Here is a 19974-nt window from a genome sequence, read left to right as displayed (position 1 = left end):
CTTGAGATCTAGGGAGTATGTACATTCCTCACTATGATTTGGAAACCTGTGGTGCTTCCTTTGCACACACCCCAACCCCTTTATTTATTTATTTTTACATTTTCAAAAACTCAAAATGCCCTTGAATCCAACAACAGCTCTGAGAACAGTTTTGCAATGTTTTGAGCCCCTTCTGCTCGTTTTAGGTCCAGGAGATGCCTTTTATTCAAAACAGGTTCTGAATCACTACTGGTTTGCAAAATAGTTATGTCTTGGAACGAAACAACTGGTTTAACAAAGATGACAATGCCCTTCCTATGTCACTACAGGGATTGTGGCCGTTTTCAATTTCTAAAGATAATTCAGGATGTGACTTTTATGGGGGCCACAAAATAGCCATGAGTATTGCCATAATTCTTCCATATCCTTGATCAATCATAATTAGAGCAAGGCACAAATCTGTGGGGTGCTAATGCACACGTGGAGTTCTGTAAAAGCAGGTATTTTTTACATTTGCTTCTGTGATCCCCACACGGACTTGTTAGGCATGTGTAGCTTTCTCCTTTACAAGAACGAATGTGCTTATCTGCTCCGCGATGCATATGCACATCAGAGATGCTGGTTTAGAGTGGTTGTTAGGCACTGTGTTTTTTCATGCAGATGAGCCAATTATTATAGTTGGTAGCAACTGAGGACAAGATGAGATTTCCACATGGTCCCTGCATCCTGATCCTTGTGGATTCCATAGTTGCTGAAAATTACTCTTCAGTATTTTTCATTTCCACTACCCCGGCCTTGATCAAATCTTGACTTTCGCTGTAGACAGAGCTTACTGTACTAGCCTCTTCTGTGTATAAAGCTGTTATTATGTGCTTTTCTGAAACTGCAGATACCATTCTGCAGATACCATGCCTTGTTTTAAAAAACTGAAGCTTCAAATCAGTATGACTTAAATGCTACAAGCATTATGTTTGAAATACAGTCTCCTGCCTGGTTTGCAGTTTTCCTTTGAAAGTTATTGTGTTTACATTTTCCTTCCTTAAGCATGCTGGGGACTTATTCTGATGAGTTTGGGAAGCTGGATTTTGAGCGTTCTCAACACGGTTCAGGAATGAGCAACAGGTCACAAGCAAAGAGATTTGTTTCTGCCCTCCATGGCATTGCAGAAAGAACCTACAACAACCTCTTTGAATTTCAACAGCTTCGGCAGATTGCAAAGGAAGTAAACATAAAAGTAAGACAAATTTAAAATAATACATATTTGGGAGGGATGAAATTGGCTGTTAATGTCATCACCCAAGTAACATTAGACACTTTACTTCTATAAATTGAAAATAGAATCATATTGCTGCAGCTTTGTTGACTTTTGTCCTATATATTTGGAAATTGTATTGATTCATCATTTTGCGCCTGAATATGAAATCTTGTTGCTTACACTATGTCACAAAATGTTACTGTTACTGGTTTGAAAGTGTTGTTCCCTGTTTAATTGTGTGGTGCTTACTTTGAAAGTACAGTAGAGTCTCACTTATCCAACGTAAACGGGCCGGCAGAACGTTGGATAAGCAAATACGTTGGATAATAAGGAGGGATTAAGACAAAGCCTGTTAAACATCAAAATAGGTTATGATTTTACAAACTAAGCACCAAAACATTATGTTATACAATAAATTTGACAGAAAAAGTAGTTCATTACACATTAATGCTATGTAGTAATTACTGTATTTACGAATTTAGCACCAAAATATCACGATGTATTGAAAACATTGACTACAAAAATGCGTTGGATAATCCAGAACGTTGGATAAGTGAGTGTTGGATAAGTGAGACTCTACTGTAGTTGTTATACTCTAGGTAGAAGCTTCATTTTTATGGCTGCCACAAACGATTTTGAATGGGTTAAGACTTTATGAGATATTCATTGAAAGACTGTAACAAAATGTGCTGCAGAATGTCTTGCAAAAACTTGCAAAAAATGTTAATAAATTTTTCCCATGTTTTAATGATCGACCAATTAGGAAATGACATTTATAACCCAGGAACAGAAATCGTGTTACATATTATGAAACATTTCATAGAATCATAGAATAGTAGAGTTGGAAGAGACCTCATGGGCCATCCAGTCCAACCCCCTGCCAAGAAGCAGGAAATTTCTTCTTGGGCAGACTAATATCCATACTATATCCAGCAGTCTGGCAATTTCTTTCTGTAGTATGTTACTGCATGAACACTGAAAATTGGGATGAAATTATTCTTTTAAAATATATTCAAAGTTTTAATATTTACCAGCTTCTTAAAGGGAAGGATTTTAAAATGTATATTGTTATACATTTTACAAAAATGTATATTTTAATATCTCTTTTAATTAGGTAATGCCTCTGTTGTATTTTACAGGTGACTGATTTTGAAAATTTCATCAGTTCTTTAAATGATCAGGGCTATTTCTTAAAAAAGGGTCCTAGATTATATCAGCTTCAGACAATGTGAAGGAATTTAACAAATGGGAAAAAAATGAAGAGATGCATTTGAGCTGGATAAGAAGAGGTCAACAGCAAAGGGTAGTATGACTGATATATTCCAGTCAAGTTTTTGATGCAAAGTTCTGTTTAAAACCAATTGCCAGTATACCAACTACTATCATATTGTGAGCAGCATAGCTGCACAGAGTATTGAGACACAGTATTGTCATAATGGAGAAAACTGCTTTGGCTACCATTGGTATTTTCAAATGGTAAAGGTGGCAACAAATGAAATGGACTGACTTAGTGGTTTATTTCGTCTTCAAAAGCAACTATAAGAATGTAAATTATTTTTCCCTTTCCAATGACAATTGACAGCATTAATTGCAACTGCACTAATCCAAGATGTTTGGTGGAGTTCAGTGTTGTATATTGCAGGAAACAAATGTATGAATTCAGACAATCCACCTTCATACTTTTTATTTAACCCACCCTCTTTTTCATTTCCCCCTTATTAGGAGTCTGAATCACATGGGTTTTTGCATGTGGGGCTTCATTCCTTACCAGTGACTGTGACTACTTGGCTTTGTAGTCAATTATTTTGAGGACTGCATTATTTCCACTCCTTTTCGAACTATAGCTTGCTGATTCAGATATTGTAGTAATCTACATATAGCAGTATATAGGAAAGAAGCAGGGAAGCCATGCTATATACGGCAGCAAAGAAGGAAGTGTGGAACTCTTAACTATACTTTAATGATTTCCCCCTGAATAGACACATTTTAATATGCGGTGAGTATCAGTGTTATTAACCATAATATTTTTGGATGCAAAATGCCATTATTTAATGTTTCTAAATGTTCCTGTTGAACTTTAGAATGTAACAAGTTGCTTGAACAAATTTGTGTATATATTTACAGATGCATTGTAACAATTACATTTTAAACTACAAAGGCAAACTGTTTGCATGATGGGTTCTGAGTGTTCTTGAATAAGCAAAACTGCCTCAAAATGGGTATAGCATTGGATTATTTAAAACCAGCAATGAATAAAGAGAAGTCTATGTATTAAAAGACTGGCATTTATTATGATATATACTTTTGAAGGCTACAGTCCTTTTAAATTATTTTACGTGTTTAAATGTGCAACATTTATCCTTGCCCAATTTAAAGAACATACCTGAGTGGCTTCATTATCATGCTTTATTTTGCAGTGAAACACCAAAAGTGGGAGATGAGTGCAGCCCTTTTCACAGGTTTTTATTAAACGAAAACTGTTTTTTATACTGCAGCACAATTTTGCAGCATCCAGGATTTGCACAGAACTATCAAACAACAGTGTTTTCAAAACACACTTTATAAATTGTATACAAGTTCAAATATAAAAATATATTAATTGTTCCTATACACTGAGTTAACTACCAATTCCCGCAATTCTATTCCATAAGCCTTCATTTTTGAGGAGGTAGCAGCATAATGCAACATGCACAAAATCATGTAGATGAATCCCTACACAGTTCAGTAACTCACTTGTCACATGCAAAACATCCTACATGCTCACACACTGGCCCCTGGCAGTTGTCTTGCAGATTGTTCAATTTTTAAATAAGACATTTAAAAAGTGATCTGTACAGTTCTTAAAAGTGGTACAAATAAGACAAAAAAAACCTAGCATATCTGCTTCCTTTAATGTGACTGTCTAATGAACTACAGAAACCAGAAAAATCAGTGACCCTAGTTTTTAGTACAGTCCTTTGGGATTAAATTTGTATTCTCTAATTATTAAATTACTGAGATCAACTCTTTCCTGGCAACAGCTTTCCTAGAAATTGACCATATGCTAGTAGTATCACTAACCATATGTCATCTCCAAAAGTCCCATTATTTCTTGCAACACTTCTAGTAATCAAAAGCATTGTTTTTCCTTGTATTGTCATGACTTAATACAATATTCAGTACTAAGTAGCTCTTAATGTCACAGTCAGCATTTAATTTGAAAGGTGTTTAGAGATACAAAGACAAATAAAAGAGGACATCAGCACAAGCCTCAAAATCCATCTGTGAACAGGATTTGGAATTTGAATGTCATAGAAAGAACACATCCCCATACTGATAAGGCAACAATTCTTGACATTTAGCCAATACCTTGTTTATAATGCTTCACCCATATGTTTTTAACCTTTATAAATCAACTCACTCTTCTTCCCAGAAGGAGGACTAAGGCTGACTGAGTGTACCTAGCAAGATCTTACCAAAAAGCTGAGATTTAAAATTGCTAACTCAGCGGTTTTATTAGACACCATGCTCTATCAGATTTTTCCTTTTACCAATACATTTAAGAAGTCTGTTCAAATTATGGATAGCACATTTATAACTTGTCCTACCACAAAGGCTTATGGTTACTTTGTTAAATCAGGGGTTTGATTCTTAAGAACCGATAGCATGTTTACCCAATATTATCGTGCTATATCGTGGATTGGAACAATGGTGAATGCCCTTTCTTGAATTTTTACAAAGCAGCACAGCAAATATGAGGATCAGACTGCTGAAGTGTTCAATTTTTTATTTTGAATGGCCCCAGCAATGATGCAAGGATGATCAGCTGCAATTTAAACATAAGCTCTACTTTTAAGTTTGCAGAGGATTGTGATATTCAAAGTAATATGCTAGGAGCTCTACTTCATGCATATTTACACTGTGCCACAAAACGATCCCAAAGATCAATTCGCTTTGACTAGATCACATTCTGAATACAATGAAACTAAGTTGGACTTTGCTTGTGCCAAGTGCTCCTTAATTATCCTTCAGATCTGTTTTTGTTCAGATACATCAAAGGGTGTAACGCAACAACCCTGAATGCTTTTTAAAAATGTGCAAAATTCTGAAAAGCAGTGAACAGAAACATACGATACCAGGCAAGGATTTTCACATGTGTGTAAGTACATTACGGTAAAAAATTATACTTTATTTGTAACAAATTAAAAAAATTGGATTGAAAAGTCTGTGTATTTACATGATCAAAACTTCATTTTAAATTCACTGTGAAGATGTGGTTTTGCCGAGGCAGTTATCAAAAGAATAGTTCTTTATCCATAGTTGAAGTCCAAAATGATGCAGTTAACATTCCCAATATCAAATGAATGGCAGGTAAGCAGCTGCTCTGCAAGGCTTCATTTGTTGTTTAGCACTTGAACTGTTTTTCGCCCGTAATGATAGTAACTGTATGCAGATGCTGTGGTGGTGACAGCTGTGATACACCTTCAGGGAGGAATAGATTATATTAGTTCCAAGCAACCAATTCATGAGTAAACCAGTTTTTTTTAACCTGACACATTTGGGGGGGGGGGTGAACCCTTAATCCCCACTCTGGCTACGGCCCTGACAACGGGATTTCCTGATTCTCAAGATTAGATAGGTATAGTATCTTAGTATCTCTAGTTTCAATATTCATACATCTCTTACCCAAGGCATGATTTCCTACAAGTAGAACTTTTGGATTTAGGATTGTTATTAACTATTTTGATCCTACCTTTCTCCCAATAGGGACTCAAGGCAGCTTACAATCATGTAACACAACATAATATTTTTAAATAAGAAAATTACAATTTTTTTAAAAAAAAATTGTTTCATGGGTACAAAAGTAAAAATACACTTAAGATACAATAAAAATTAAAGTACATTTAAAGCCACACACCGCAATCTCACCTATAAACTCTCCAACAGCGTGCCCCTCATCTTTTCCCCAAATGCCTGATGGCAAAGAAATGCTTTAACCTGCCAACAAAAGGCAAGCAGGGATGGGGCCATCCTGGTCTCTCTTGGGAGTTGCAAAAATCAGCGCAGCCACTGAAAAGGCCATCTCCCTTGTTCCCACCAAACACGCTCAGTAGGATTTACTCTCATAAATCATGCATAAGACTGGCTTGCAAACCATCTCAAACCTAACTGGTTTGAGCTGTTTAGATTTTAGACAGGTTACATACTACAGTCACAATCACCCGTCCGCATTTATAGGGGTTAGGGGCACAGAAACACCACTAAAATGGAAAAAAACCCAAGTATCTACAGATGCAACTATGGCAATCACTAGTGTTCCCCCCCTCCCAAAGTACAAGACCATATGCAGTAGCCTTGGGCCTCAAGAGGGGGGCGACAAACCCACAAATAAATGTGAATGCCAAACCTGTAAACGTGAAGAACCAACTGTATCCCAATTTCTTTGATTAATATCATTTAAGCAACCTGTTGATCTAAAATCTCTAAATTACTTGCTCCTCTATTATACATTTGCCACATTTTTCCTGAATTGTTTTCTCACAAATTAGTAATATCATAAATAATATAAGGCTTACATACCATAAAGTCTGAAGATACACACTGTCCATATAATTGAAAACTGGAGCTGCTAAAGAAGCTGCCACTAAAACAAGCTGTGTGACTGTATTCACCTAGTGAAAGATTTAAGTGAAAATTAAATCACACAATATTAACATTATTTTGCACCACTTAAAACAATGGGAAATAAAAGTGCTTAGTTGTGTGGTATAAGTTAGCCTTATTCAAACTTGTACAATCTAAAAATAATTTGGATTCCAATACTATTACCTAAATAATCTGGATCATCCTTAAGAGAATCTAAATCTAAACCGTGATGAGGAAGGCTAATCTTGGCAGTAATGGTAACTATAGGTGTAAAAGTCAATATATGTATGTACGTTGGTTGGTTGGTACCTTTGTACCACAAAGATTTCTACATGGCTAGATGGATGTGGACCAGACTTGACACACATAATTACCCTTCATTACTTAACTTAAAATAATTGAGAGGTTTAAACTAAAAGAGCCATCTCTTTCAGGCCCTGAGCCTGGGAAAGAAAAGGATCAAAGTGGATTGGCTGTGGCTAGTTAAGTGGCCCTCTGTGATGACACTGCAAAAGCTTGGCTGCTGCTAGATATCATTTGCATGAGGGGGAAGGAGGAAGGGAAGGAAAGAAAGAAAGAGGGAGGTGTATGGAGGAAATGAAGGAAAGAAAGGAAGTCACAAAGAGAACCTGCCCACCATTGACAGACTGTTGCCATGGAGACTACTCAAATTTGGAGAAGGGAGAAAGTAGGCGGATGGCAGTCCCAACGACACTCGTATGTGGTAGAAATTGGTCATCCGTATGTGGTAGAAATTGGTCGGGGTCTCTCTCTCTCTCTCTCTATATATATATATATATATATATATATATATATATGTGTGTGTGTGTGTGTGTGTGTGTGTGTGTGTGTGTGTATGTATGCACATGTACATTAAACACAGCTCAAAGAAAATATATTTTGGGCTTTATAATCTTATATTTACACACATGCATAACCCATATTCATATTTTCTGCATTTCTTTGACCTTTGTTTCTTTTCATTATTCCCCTCCCCAACCTCTTGTAGTTATGTTTTAATAATTCATACACACACACACACACACATATCAAGATAGACAAATACTTTTACCTTGCTGATGAATGTTGGTTTCAACTGAGCAGTGGCATAACATGGATTGAAGTATCTACTAAGTGTTCTCTGAGAAAGATGGAAAAGATTGTTGTGTCTTATACATTTGAAAAGTATGGTAACTCTACTTCACATGCATGCTAATCAAACCAAATTAATACATTGATAAAGTCAGTATGTTCATTCTTCCTCTGCATAATTATAATTAACAGCATATTCAGACATACAATGCCATTTATACACACAGTGCTTTACAAAAAAGAGGTATAAAATATCCCGACTTTAAGGGACTTACAATCAAAAAGTAAACACAGGACAGCAGCAAAGGAAGGGGGAAATGATGACAGGTCAAATGTGAATGTTTGCAATTACTTCAGTGGTTCCAACAGAGCAGCTACTTCAAAGTGCTGCCTTCCAGATGTACTGGCCTGCAGTTCCAACAGCCCCAAGCAGAATGACAAAAGGTGAGGAATTATACAGGCTGTTGTTCCTATCATTTCTAGAAGGCATCAGTTTGTGGAAAAACAAAACAGAGGAATTCGAGCTAAGCTGTTCCAAAAGTGCCCTGGAACATGTACGTTTTGTGGAGAGATAGGGAGGCAAAGAAGTACACAGTTAAAGGCATATGGGACAGTGAGGGAGGAATGACAACGTAACTTCAAGGAGATTCAGAATGCTGGGTACAACAACTGCAGAAAGGAATGTGTTGGAAATACAAGAGGAAAAGATGTGGGGAAAGCAAAAGAATTGATAATTTTGAAGGCAACATTTCTGAATTTTAGAAAGGGGTATATTTTAACTCCTTGACAAAGTTCTTGAGTACACGAGGCAGGATCTTTGTAGCACCACTTGCTTTGGAAATGCCTGAACTAAGTTTTGCTTCATCCTTGCTGGGCCTCCAACAGCCAATATTGTATTGTATTGTATGGCATTTGGTTTTTAAAGACAGAATTGTCTTTGGAGTCTAGTAATTGTATCAGATGTCTGTGCGTGTATTAAATTTTTTTTAAAAAATTCTTATTCAAAGATGTTTTATGCTTTGTGCATTGCCCCAAGAAACTAGTGGGTTGAAAAATGATAAGTCATTTTAAAAATAAGTAAGTGCATTAAAAGACGGATTACCTGTTAATATAAACTGGTGTATTTTGTTTATAAATACTCTGCTACCACCTAATTCAGTGATGGGAAACCTGCAACCTTCCATATGCTACTAGACAAAAATTCCTGACTCCTATACACTGACCGTACTAGTTAATAGGGGCTGATGGGAGCTCTGGTCTAACAAATGAGCAGGCACAAGATCCCAATCCACACCCTAATTTTACAATAATTAGTAGCTCTCATTTATACTGCCCTAAGCACTCAACTACTTTGTAATAAACTGCCAATTTTAGGTTTATTTTTTACTTTGCCGAATATTTTTACATCACACATGAAAAGTTATGGATGTGATCTGAGAAATCAAGTAACCGGGGTGGTTGTATGTATTCCGGGCTGTATGGCCATGTTCTAGAAGTATTCTCTCCTGACGTTTCGCCCACATCTATGGCAGGCATCCTCAGAGGTTGTGAGGCATGGAGAAACTGGCCAAGGAAGGTTAATATATATCTGTGGAGAGTCCAGGGTGTGAGAAGAGTTCTTTGTCAGTTGGAAGTCAGAGTGAATGTTGCAGTTAATCATCTTAATTAGCATAGGAAAGGTTTGTCTCTTGCCTGGAGGGCATCCTTTGTTCAGAGTCATTAGCCGTCCCTGGAGCTCCTCTGCCCTCAGTGTTGCTTCCCATCTACTGTTCTGATTTTTGAGTTTTTTAATACTGGTAGCCAGATTTTGTTCATTTTCATGGTTTCCTCCTTTCTGTTGAAGTTGTCCACATGCTTGTGGAATTCAATGGCTTCTCTGTGTAGTCTGACATGATAGTTGTTGGTCAAGCATTTCTGTGTTCTCAAATAATATACTGTGTCCAGGTTGGTTCATCAAGTGCTCTGCTATGGCTGTTTTCAGGTTGAGTTAGTCTGCAGTGCCTTTCATGTTCTTTGACTCGTGTTTGGACGCTGCATTTGGTGGTCCCTATGTAGACTTGTCCACAGCTGCATGGTATCCGGTAGACTCCTGCAGAGGAGAGAGGATCCCTCTAGTCTTTTGCTGACCGTAGCATTTGTTGGATTTTCTTTGTGGGTCTGTAGATAGTTTGTAGGTTGTGCTTCTTCATCAGTTTGCCTATGCGGTCAGTGGTTCCCTTGATGTATGGTAAGAACACCTTCCCTCTGGGTGGATCTTTGTCTTGACTCTCATGGCTTGTTCTTGGCCTTGCAGCTCTTCTGATGTCTGTGGTGGAGTATCCATTGGTCTGGAGAGCCCAGTTTAGGTGTTTTAGTTCACCTTGAAGGAGGTGAGGTTCGCAGATTCTTTGTGCACGGTCTGTCAGGGCTTTGATTGTGCTTCTTTTTTGACTTGGGTGATGGTTGGAGTTTTTATGAAGGTATCTATCTGTGTGTGTAGGTTTTCTGTAGACTGTGTAGCCCAATTGTTGATTGGGTTTGCGGATGACCAGAATATCTAGAAATGGCAGTTTTCCTCCCTTTTCTTCTTCCATAGTGAACAACAACTATCATGTCAGACTACACAGAGAAGCCATTGAAATCCACAAGCATGTGGACAACTTCAACAGATAGGAGGAAACCATGATTCTATGATTCTATGAAAATGAACAAAATCTGGCTACCAGTATTAAAAAACTCAAAAATCAGAATAGTAGATGGGAAGCAACACTCTGAGGGCAGAGGAGCTCCAGGGACGGCTAATGACTCTGAACAAAGGATGCCCTCCAGGCAAGAGACAAACCTTTCCAATGCTAATTAAGGTGATTAACTGCAACATTCATGCTGACTTCCAACTGACAAAGAACTCTTCTCACATCCTGGACTCTCCAAAGATATATATTAACCTTTCTTGCCTAGTTTCTCCATGCCTCACAACCTCTGAGGATGCCTGCCATAGATGTGGGCAAAACGTCAGGAGAGAATACTTCTAGAACATGGCCATACAGCCCGGAATACATACAACCCTGTGATCCCGGCCATAAAAGCCTTCGACAACAAATCAAGTAACCATTTTTATACTTACTGGTGGAGGAAGAGTTCTGTATCGTACATAAAAAACAGCAGCAATTAATGCAATGTCCCTCAAAATGATCATAGATGTAAGAGGAACTGAAACAAAATGAAATTGTATGTTTACATACAAACAGCTACACGTAGGAGAACAATTCATACTACTGTGCCTTCATATACAGCATTCAAAAACCAAATAACTGATAGAGGAAAATTTCCTTTGAATTTATTTCCTTCAATTTACTTTAAGTTGGGTGGGCTTGATGCCCACATATTTATTACCCAAAGTTGAAAGTACCGTATACGAGTGACAGATGTAGAAGACAAGTCTACTGTCCAATATATAGTGGTTGTTACATAAGAAGACTTGAATTTTTCTTCTGATGCAAAAAAATGCATACAGTCATATTCAACAGCTAATGTGGGTCACAATTACTACATTTCAATCCTCCCTCTCAACTAGACTCAAACAAGCTTCCTAACTAGAAGTAGGTAATCGACAGCACACAGAATTGTTACAGCAGGTGGTCATAACATTTGTTATTTTCATCATTTTAATGTTTCTAAGTCACTCGAATTCAATTTCAGGCACAGGACAGAAATCTCTGCAGTTGCAGAGAGCATTCATTTGCCACACAGAAATACCATAATATCTGCTGAGTTTGTTGAGACTTACTACCTAATTAGTATATAACAGGACTGCCATTTCAGAATGTATTAAAAAATAAATATTTGAAAAATAAGTTACTATGCTTACCTGGAATAAGATTTGCATAGGTCAGACTAATGTAAAGGATACTGATAAGAATTTTATCTGCCAGGGGGTCCAGAGCACTCCCCAGAGCAGATTTCTGGTTGGCCCAGTTTCGTGCAATAAAGCCATCGAGCTGAAAACAATATATTACATAGTCAGGTAGAAAATAAAAGCACACATTTTCAAGTTCTTGACCCTTAATGACTAGGATCCACAGAGATTATCTAAATGTGCCCAAGGGTTCATTTTTCCCAGCAACAATATTTCTTCTTTGAGCAACAGATTTTATGCCACATCCCCAGCTGCTTTTTAAGTCTGCTCAGTTTCAAATGATGTTTGCTACATGGTATGGATGAGAAGGGTTTGACTAAGAGAAGGTGAAGAGCACAGATCATTTACAATTCTATCTTAACAGATTTTATAATGAAATGAAGTATTGTGTATCTATTTTGAACATCTCAACTAAATTTTCAAAGAATGCGAGCATATGCTGAATTAAGAAATTCAGTGAGACAAGTTTATATTAAATCTGACTACCATAATGTAGACAAAGTACTTTAAATATTTTTAAACAACAAAATAGGATGTTGAGAACTAATAGAACTGGAGGCAAAATGGGGTCACTGAGATTGATTGCCCAGGCAGGCAATCAAAAAGCCAGAAGCGGCACCATGGTGAAGAGAGCAGAAATTATTGTTGCTTTTTTTAGGTTCTCCAGGGATGGACTAAGCTTTTGCCTTCACAATTTTACTTAATTTTAACACGAATTATGGTACAGTACTTACATTGACCCATAAATAAGTTGACCCAGTTTTTTGGGGTCAATTTTTGACTAAAATTTCTAGACTTATAAATGAGTATATAAGGTATCTGTTCCTAGAGAAACTTAGCTGTACTGTTAAAAGACACCATTGAAAAACCAACATAGATTCCAAATGGTCTTATAAAATACCTACCAGATCTGTCACACCAGCCAGAGCAAATACGCCCAATGCAATATTAAAATTTTCTTCAACTATCAAGTAACCCAAAACTGGTGACAAGCCAATCCTTGCCATTGAAAGTAAATTGGGTATTGTCCAGGGATTTTCATACTGGAAAACGCAAAAGCAACAGGAAATTAGATATATTCAAAACCAAATGCTCACTATCTGAACTCAATATACTTTAACAATGAAATGAAAAGTGAGTGTGGATTCCAGAATGCACAGTACCTCTAACTAGATATTCATTTCAAAAGAAAAGATTGTCACTTGCAATTTTAGGTAGGAAAAGAACTGCTACATTGAAATGAACTTTCAAATAATTTTTAAACCTTGTTTAAATGCAGTTTTAATTTTAATGCTTACAGTTCCTATTTATAAATTATTACTGACACATAGCCTTTAAGACCAACCTGGTCTAAGGCCCCTTCCACCCAGCTGGATAAAGTCCCGATTGAACTCGATTATATGGCAGTATGGATTCGGATAACCCAGTTCAAAGCAGATATTGTGGATTATCTCCCTTGATATTCTGGGTTATATGGCTGTGTGGAAGGGTCCTAATAAATACGGTTGAAAAGTCTCTCATTTCTTTCCAGACATTACACTTGGCCCTGATTATCAGAGGACCAGATTCTCCAGAAAGGCTCCAACACAGGGCATTTTCAGACTGCCAAAATGGAAGGGAAGCCAAAATGTCCACAAGTGCAGTTCTGTGTTCGAAAAATTGGTATTTTCTGATGTTAAATATGCAAAATTGAGTCTTAACCGGCCATCTGGCCATGGTTGAAGGATAATGGGAACAACAGGTTTTGAACATCTAGAACATTCTGCATCTCTTAGATCACATACATACCAAGCTTGAAAGCTGTTCGTATGAGCCAACATACTACTTAAAGACAGTTAAATATATGAATAGACGATCCTGACAAGTGTGCACACCAACACTACATCAGAAATTGACAAATGGCATAAACCGTCACTAAGTAGACCCACTGCATCAAATAGAATGTGATGCCAATGTTGTAAGTGCCACTGACTTAAAATGTAATTTTTCTAATTGGTTCTATCATGAAAACATGGAAAAAGTTTATTAAACTGCAAAAACTTAGTTTTTGCGAGACATCCTGCAACACATTTTGCTAAGAGTGTTTCAATTAATACCTCACCAAGTCTCAACCAATTCAACATAGCTTATGACAGTCACAAAAACAAAGTTTCTGGAGTATAACAACTACTTTCAAAGTACCGTAAGTACCACACAATTAAACAGGATTAACACTTTCAAACCAGGAACAGAACATTTTTCTAATGTTGTTACATAGTGTAACTGAATCTAGGCCTATAATTGCTTATTCACATTAAAGCCAACACTGTACTTAAATGCAGCCCCTGATGAAGAATGTATTTGGCCAAAGCTGCTTCCAAAGAACTTATAGAATACAGCTGTATGTCATCAACTATTTTACTACTTCATCCAGTTGGTCCATCTAAAATCTCCATAAAGTAGTATGGGTTTGTATTTGGCTAACTCCTGTAACCAACTACTCACATGAGCCATATTTTAGAAATAGAAGATTGCAGAAGCAACTTCTGAGGCTAGAAAAGTTATAAAGTACATTTTAACAGAAGTAGCTAATGCAATTCACTAGATAGCCCCATTTTTGCACATGGAAAAAACACAAAGCACAACTATCTTGCATGGCTATGAAGCAATCTGAATGTGCTCTTCCCATAGATCAACACCATATGTGTATGCGCATACATGTGCTTTCAAGTGACAACCCCACAGATTTCATAGTTTCCTTAGGCAAGGAATCCTCAGAAGTGATTTTGTGAATCCCTTCTAATAAATTGTAGCCTACAGCACCTGGCATTAACTGGGGAATATTAACCAGAGCTGACCCAGCTTAGCTTCCAAGATCAGATGGGAGATTTTGACTTTTTCCAGTGGCTCAGCACCATATCAAATGCTTATCCCCAGCAACCTGGCACCAACCCCAGCCTCCATTGAGCAACCTCGCAGGCTCACACGGGAAACATTTTCCAGCACAGGTAGGATTAGGTTGTTTACAGGAAGACTGTAGGTAGCATCACTGATGAATCTTAGAGCAGGAAGGAAAGTTTTGATTCTTAGTTCCTCAAGTGTGTGAGAAGGGAGCCTAAGGAAGAGGGAAGCCACTGAACTGATCAGGTTGCTTTTAACTGTAGGTAGCATTAACTGAGGGTTTTGAAACTAGTAGGTGCACCTGTAGAACAGTGGTTTCTTGAGTAGGACAACTACTTACAAAGTACAATTTTTTTTTATCAAATTACAGTCACATGGAATACCAGAAGACTATGTAACATGGATAAAGCTACTATACAATAATACAACAAGTATGGTCCGCTGCCCTGCAGGGATTTCACCCCCCTTCAATAGCACAAACAGCACTACATTTGGAGATTGCAGGACGACGACCATGTGGACTGCTAAAGAAAAGATGGATGGACACCATCAAGGAAGACATACATGCTGCCAACCTGAGACTTGAGGATGCCCAAAACAAAGCCCTGTGGAAACGATAGTCACAATGGTAACTCCTCCATAGCTTAGAAAGAAGAAGATGACACTATGTAACACGATTTTTTGTTCCTGGGTTACAAATGTCATTTCAACATACAGTAGAGTCTCACTTATCCAAGCTAAACGGGCTGGCAGAACCTTGGATAGGCGAATATCTTGGATAATAAGGAGGGATTAAGGAAAAGCCTATTAAACATCAAATTAGGTTATGACTTTACTCATTAAGCACCCAATCATCATGTTATATAACAAATTTGACAGAAAAAGTAGTTCAATACACAGTAATGTTATGTTGTAATTCTGTATTTACGAATTTAGCACCAAAATATCATGCTATATTGAAAACATTGACTACAAAAATGCACTGGATAATCCAGAACCTTGGATAAACGAGTCTTGGATAAGTGAGACTCTACTGTAGTTTGTGGCAGTTTCTGGAGAATCACAACTACAGTAGAGTCTCACTTATCCAACACTTGCTTATCCAACATTCTGGATTATCCAATACATTTTTGTAGTAAATGTTTTCAATACATTGTGATATTTTGGTGCTAAATTTCTAATTACAGTAATTACTACATAGCATTACTACGTATTGAACTACTTTTTCTGTCAAATTTGTTGTATAACATGATGCTTTGGTGCTTAATTTGTAAACCCATAATGTAATTTGATGTTTATTTATTTATTTATTTACTTACATCATTTATATTCCGCCCTTCTCACCCCAAAGGGGACTCAGGGCAGATCACATTACACATATTAGGCAAACATTCAATGCCTTTTTAACACAGGACAAAGACAAACAAACATAGCTCCGAGCGGGCCTCGAACTTATGACCTCCTGGTCAGTGACTCATTGCTCTCCCGCCTGCGCCACAGCCCCAGGCTTTTCCTTAATCCTTTTAATAGGCTTTTCCTTAATCCTTATTATCCAACATATTCGCTTATCCAACGTTCTGCCAGCCCGTTTATGTTGGATAAGTGAGACTCTACTGTACTTTCAAAGTAACGACAGCACAATTAAACACAATGTAACCCTTTCAAACCAGGAACAGAAACTTTTAAATTTTGTTACATAGTGTTATTATTAAAGAACATATCAAACTACAACTTTCAGGATTCCATAGAGTAAGTTACATCCAGATTGGATTACTGCAACGCACTCTACGTGGGGCTGCCTTTGAAGACGGCCCAGAAACTGCAACTGGTGCAAAGATCAGCAGCCAGTTTGCTAACTGGAACTAATTATAGGGAGCGGACAACACACTTACTAAAGCAGTTCCACTGGCTACCAATAAATTTCCGGTCCCAATTGAAAGTGCAGGTTATCACCAATAAAGTCCTAAACTGTTCGGGTCCTGTCATCGCGACCGCCTCTTCTCCTATGAACCAGTGCGGGCTCTAAGACCTGCCAGGGAGGCCCTCCTCTCACCCCCCACCACCATCCCAAGCATGGTTGGAGGGGACAAGAGAGAGGGCCTTCTCGGTGGTGGCCCCTCCGGCTCTGGAACTCCCTCCCTAGGGAGATTAGGCTAGTCCCCACTTTGCCCGCCTTTTGCAGGGATTTAAAAACTTGGATGTTTCAGTGTGCATTTGATTACCGTTAATCCCTGCTCATGAATGTGCAGCCCAAGTTTATCGATAAGCACTTTACCCCTCACCCTGACCCTACAGTCTACTTTTTGCACAAGTCTATGCCCAGCCCTTTCTAGTCTGATCATGTCTATTGTATTCCTGGTTGCTGGTTTGTTGAGTTTTTGTTTTGTTTTCATTGTGTAAAAAGGACCTCAGTATGTTCTGGGCACTACAGCTCAATTCTAAACACTAAAGTAAATTTAAAAATACTACAGAAAAAATGAAATGCAAAGATACAGAATGGGTGACGCCTGGCTCAATAACAGTCCATGTGAAAGAGATCTTGGAGTCTTTGTGGACAACAAGTTGAACATGAGCCAACAGTGTGAGGCAGCAGCTAAAAAAGCCAATGGGATTTTGGGCTGCATCAAAAGGGGTATGGTGTCTAGATCAGGCATGGACAAACTTACTGTATCTGAGTGACTTCCTGTCTTATCTTGTATCTGTGCATTTCCTTTTTCTGCCTAAGTGTAGTATCTTACAATTGCATGGGCAAAGTTGCAAAGGGCTTGGTGAATATACCCTTTTTGAGATGGATCTCAATCAGGCATGGGCAAACTTTGGCCCTCCTGGTGTTTTGGACTTCAACTCCCACAATTCCTAACAGCAAGTAGATTGTTAGGAATTGTGGAAGTTGAAATCCAAAAGACTTAGAGGGCCAACATTTGTCCAATCCTGGTCTAGATCACGGGAAGTCATGGTGCCTTTGTATTCTGCTTTGGTGAGACCTCACCTGGAATATTGTGTCCAATTCTGGGCACCACAGTTCAAAAGAGATATTGACAAGCTGGAAGGTGTCCAGAGGAGGGCGACTAAAAGGATCAGAAGTTTGGAGACCATGATTCTCCTATGACGAGCATCTTAAAGAGCTGGATTTAGCCAGCAGAAGAGAAGGTTGAGAGGAACTATGATAGCTAAACATAAAAGGATGTCATAAAGAAGAGGGCACAGGCTTGTTTTCTGTTGCCCTGGAAACTAGAACTCAGAACAAATGACAGGAAAGGAGATTCCACCTGAACATTAGGAAGAACTTCCTGACCATACAAGCTGTTCAACAGCAGAACTCTGCTTCGGAGTGTGTTGGAGGCTCCTTCCTTGGAAACTTTTAAAGCAGTGGTTCTTAACCTGTGGGTCCCCAAATGTTTTTGGCCTTCAACTCCCATAAGTTCTAACAGGCAATAAACTGGCTGGGATTTCTGCGAGTTGTAGGCCAAAACACCTTGGGAACCACAGGTTGAGAACCACTGTTTTAAACAGAGTTTGGATGGCCATCTGTCGGGGTTGCTTTAATAATGCTCTTCCTGCATGGCAGAATGGGGTTGGACTAGATGTCCTAAGTGGTCTCTTCCAACTCTGTGATTTTATGTTTTTATGGGGAAATGCTGGACTCAACCATGAATAGTGGCTGAATAGTGTGGCGCCACTAGATCACGCCAACAACCCTGTCAGGTAGGTGTCAAGGAAAGTGGGCGCTCCCTGTCTCCATGAAGGCCTTGAACCCGAGCAGTCCAATTGCCGAGCCAAGGAGCCAGCTTACCAGTTCGGGCCTGCCGGGGGCTCCATGCTCCGAAGAGCCGTCGGAGCGAGAGCAGCGGCGACAAAAGGGAACCCACGCAGACGAGGCAAGCAACGGCACCGAGCTCGTCCGGCGCAGGCGCAGTAGCGGGGAGAAGGAGGGGGGCGCGAGGCCGCTCAGCGAGGAGGCCGCGAGTGCGGCTCGAGGGTCTCTGCGGCGCGCGCCTCCCAACTCTGCTGTGGAGGCTCCAGCAACTGCCGCGGCGACGGTGGCCCGCAAGGACCTTCCCGGGCTCGCGTTCCTCAGGAGCCCCCAGCCGCCGGCGCTGCCTCTCGCCAGCCAAGCCGCGGTCAACATGCCTGGGGCGGACCGGGGAAGCTCCGCACCCGGGAGGAGGGCTGGGCAGAGGAAGAGGAGGGGCAGCGACTCGGACGTGCCCCTCCCCTTCAGCTCCCCCTGCTCACCTTCCATTCAGGGCAGCCTCTTGCCTTACCTCATGGTGACTTTTGCGACGCCGCCACGCTTTACGGCGCCATCGAGCCTTCTCCTGTTAAAGGGCCAGGCCTCCTTTTTGGCGCGGTGGGATTTTTCATGGGGAATTTCAAAGTCCAGGTTGGGAGGCAGCTCCTTTTTACCTTACCTGTTGTTGCCAGGGCCCTTCCACACAGCTGGATAAAATCCCACAGTTCAAAGTAGATATTATGGGATTTTCTGCCTTGATATTCAGGGTTATATGGCTGTGTGGAAGTGTCCCCAGGGAAATCTCTACAATAGGTAAAATGGAATCCTGGTCTTTTCCATCTTAAGCTTTATTGATTATTATTATTTGATACACAACAAGATTAGTAATAATAAAAAATCTTTATTTATATCCTGCATTTCCCCCTAACGGGACCCAAAGCAGCTCACACCATAATACAATACAAATCAAAGCACATTTAACAAAAAATGCAAGACAAAAATCACACAAAGCATAATAACGTCCAGAAATAAGGTATAAATAAATATTAACCATTAAAAACGTTTAAAACCAATTACAATTATTGTGGAGACTCATCAATTAAATAGTATATTTTGCTAAGCTCAGTGCAAATCGACCTTGCTGTCATTAGCAATTGAATTTATTTGTCAAAAGCTTGCTTGAACAGGTAGGTCTTCAACTGGTTCTTGAAAGGTAACAGGGGAGGGCAGTTTTAATTTCAATGGGGAGAGAGTTCCAAAGGGCCAGGACGGCTACCGTATTTGTGGCAGTGGCAATGAGAAGGCTCTGTCCAGAAGATTTTCAAGATTGGGCAGGTTGGTAAGAGGCAATGCAGCCAGATAGGTAAGTTGGGCTTGACCCGTTTAGGGCAGTGGTTCTCACCTGGAGTCCCCAGATGTTTTCACCTTCAACTCCCAGAAATCCTAACAGCTGGTAATCTGGCTGAGATTTCTGGGCGTTGTAGGCCAAAACACCTGGGGATCCACAGGTTGAGA

At 39.2% G+C, this 19974-nt stretch overlaps 2 protein-coding genes across 2 annotated transcripts in view; one reads left to right on the top strand and one right to left on the bottom strand.

The window, feature by feature from the left end:
• mcm8 (minichromosome maintenance 8 homologous recombination repair factor) overlaps positions 1–3511 on the top strand; it is a 28375-nt gene extending 24864 nt beyond the window's left edge. The window contains exons 18-19 of the mRNA XM_003215277.4: positions 1024–1213; positions 2374–3511. Of these exons, the coding sequence (XP_003215325.1) occupies positions 1024–1213; positions 2374–2466 (283 nt within the window). The 3' untranslated portion in view covers positions 2467–3511. The remainder of the gene's footprint in view (positions 1–1023; positions 1214–2373) is intronic.
• Positions 3512–3680: 169 nt separating this feature from the next.
• On the bottom strand, positions 3681–18985 carry crls1 (cardiolipin synthase 1). The gene is made up of 7 exons (XM_008115147.2): positions 18520–18985; positions 12752–12889; positions 11799–11928; positions 11055–11140; positions 7932–8000; positions 6794–6885; positions 3681–5695 (listed from the first exon to the last, which is right to left on the bottom strand). Exons 1-7 carry the CDS (start codon positions 18967–18969, stop codon positions 5608–5610), a joined length of 1053 nt encoding a protein of 350 aa, XP_008113354.1. The 5' UTR covers positions 18970–18985; the 3' UTR covers positions 3681–5607.
• Positions 18986–19974: the final 989 nt, after the last annotated feature.

The sequence above is a fragment of the Anolis carolinensis genome, chromosome 1 (assembly GCF_035594765.1).
Source record: "Anolis carolinensis isolate JA03-04 chromosome 1, rAnoCar3.1.pri, whole genome shotgun sequence".
Lineage (NCBI taxonomy): Eukaryota > Metazoa > Chordata > Lepidosauria > Squamata > Dactyloidae > Anolis > Anolis carolinensis.
This window is presented reverse-complemented; position numbering and strand designations above follow the sequence as displayed.

Coding starts and splice junctions, on each gene's coding strand:
- crls1 (XM_008115147.2), bottom strand. CDS start 18,969: ATGGAAGGTGAGCAGGGGGAGCTGAAGGGGAGGGGCACGTCCGAGTCG. Junction 11,929..12,751: donor TGGCTGGTGTGACAGATCTG/GTAGGTATTTTA, acceptor TATTGTTTTCAG/CTCGATGGCTTTATTGCACG. Junction 8,001..11,054: donor ACAGAACTCTTCCTCCACCA/GTAAGTATAAAA, acceptor CATCTTTCTCAG/AGAACACTTAGTAGATACTT.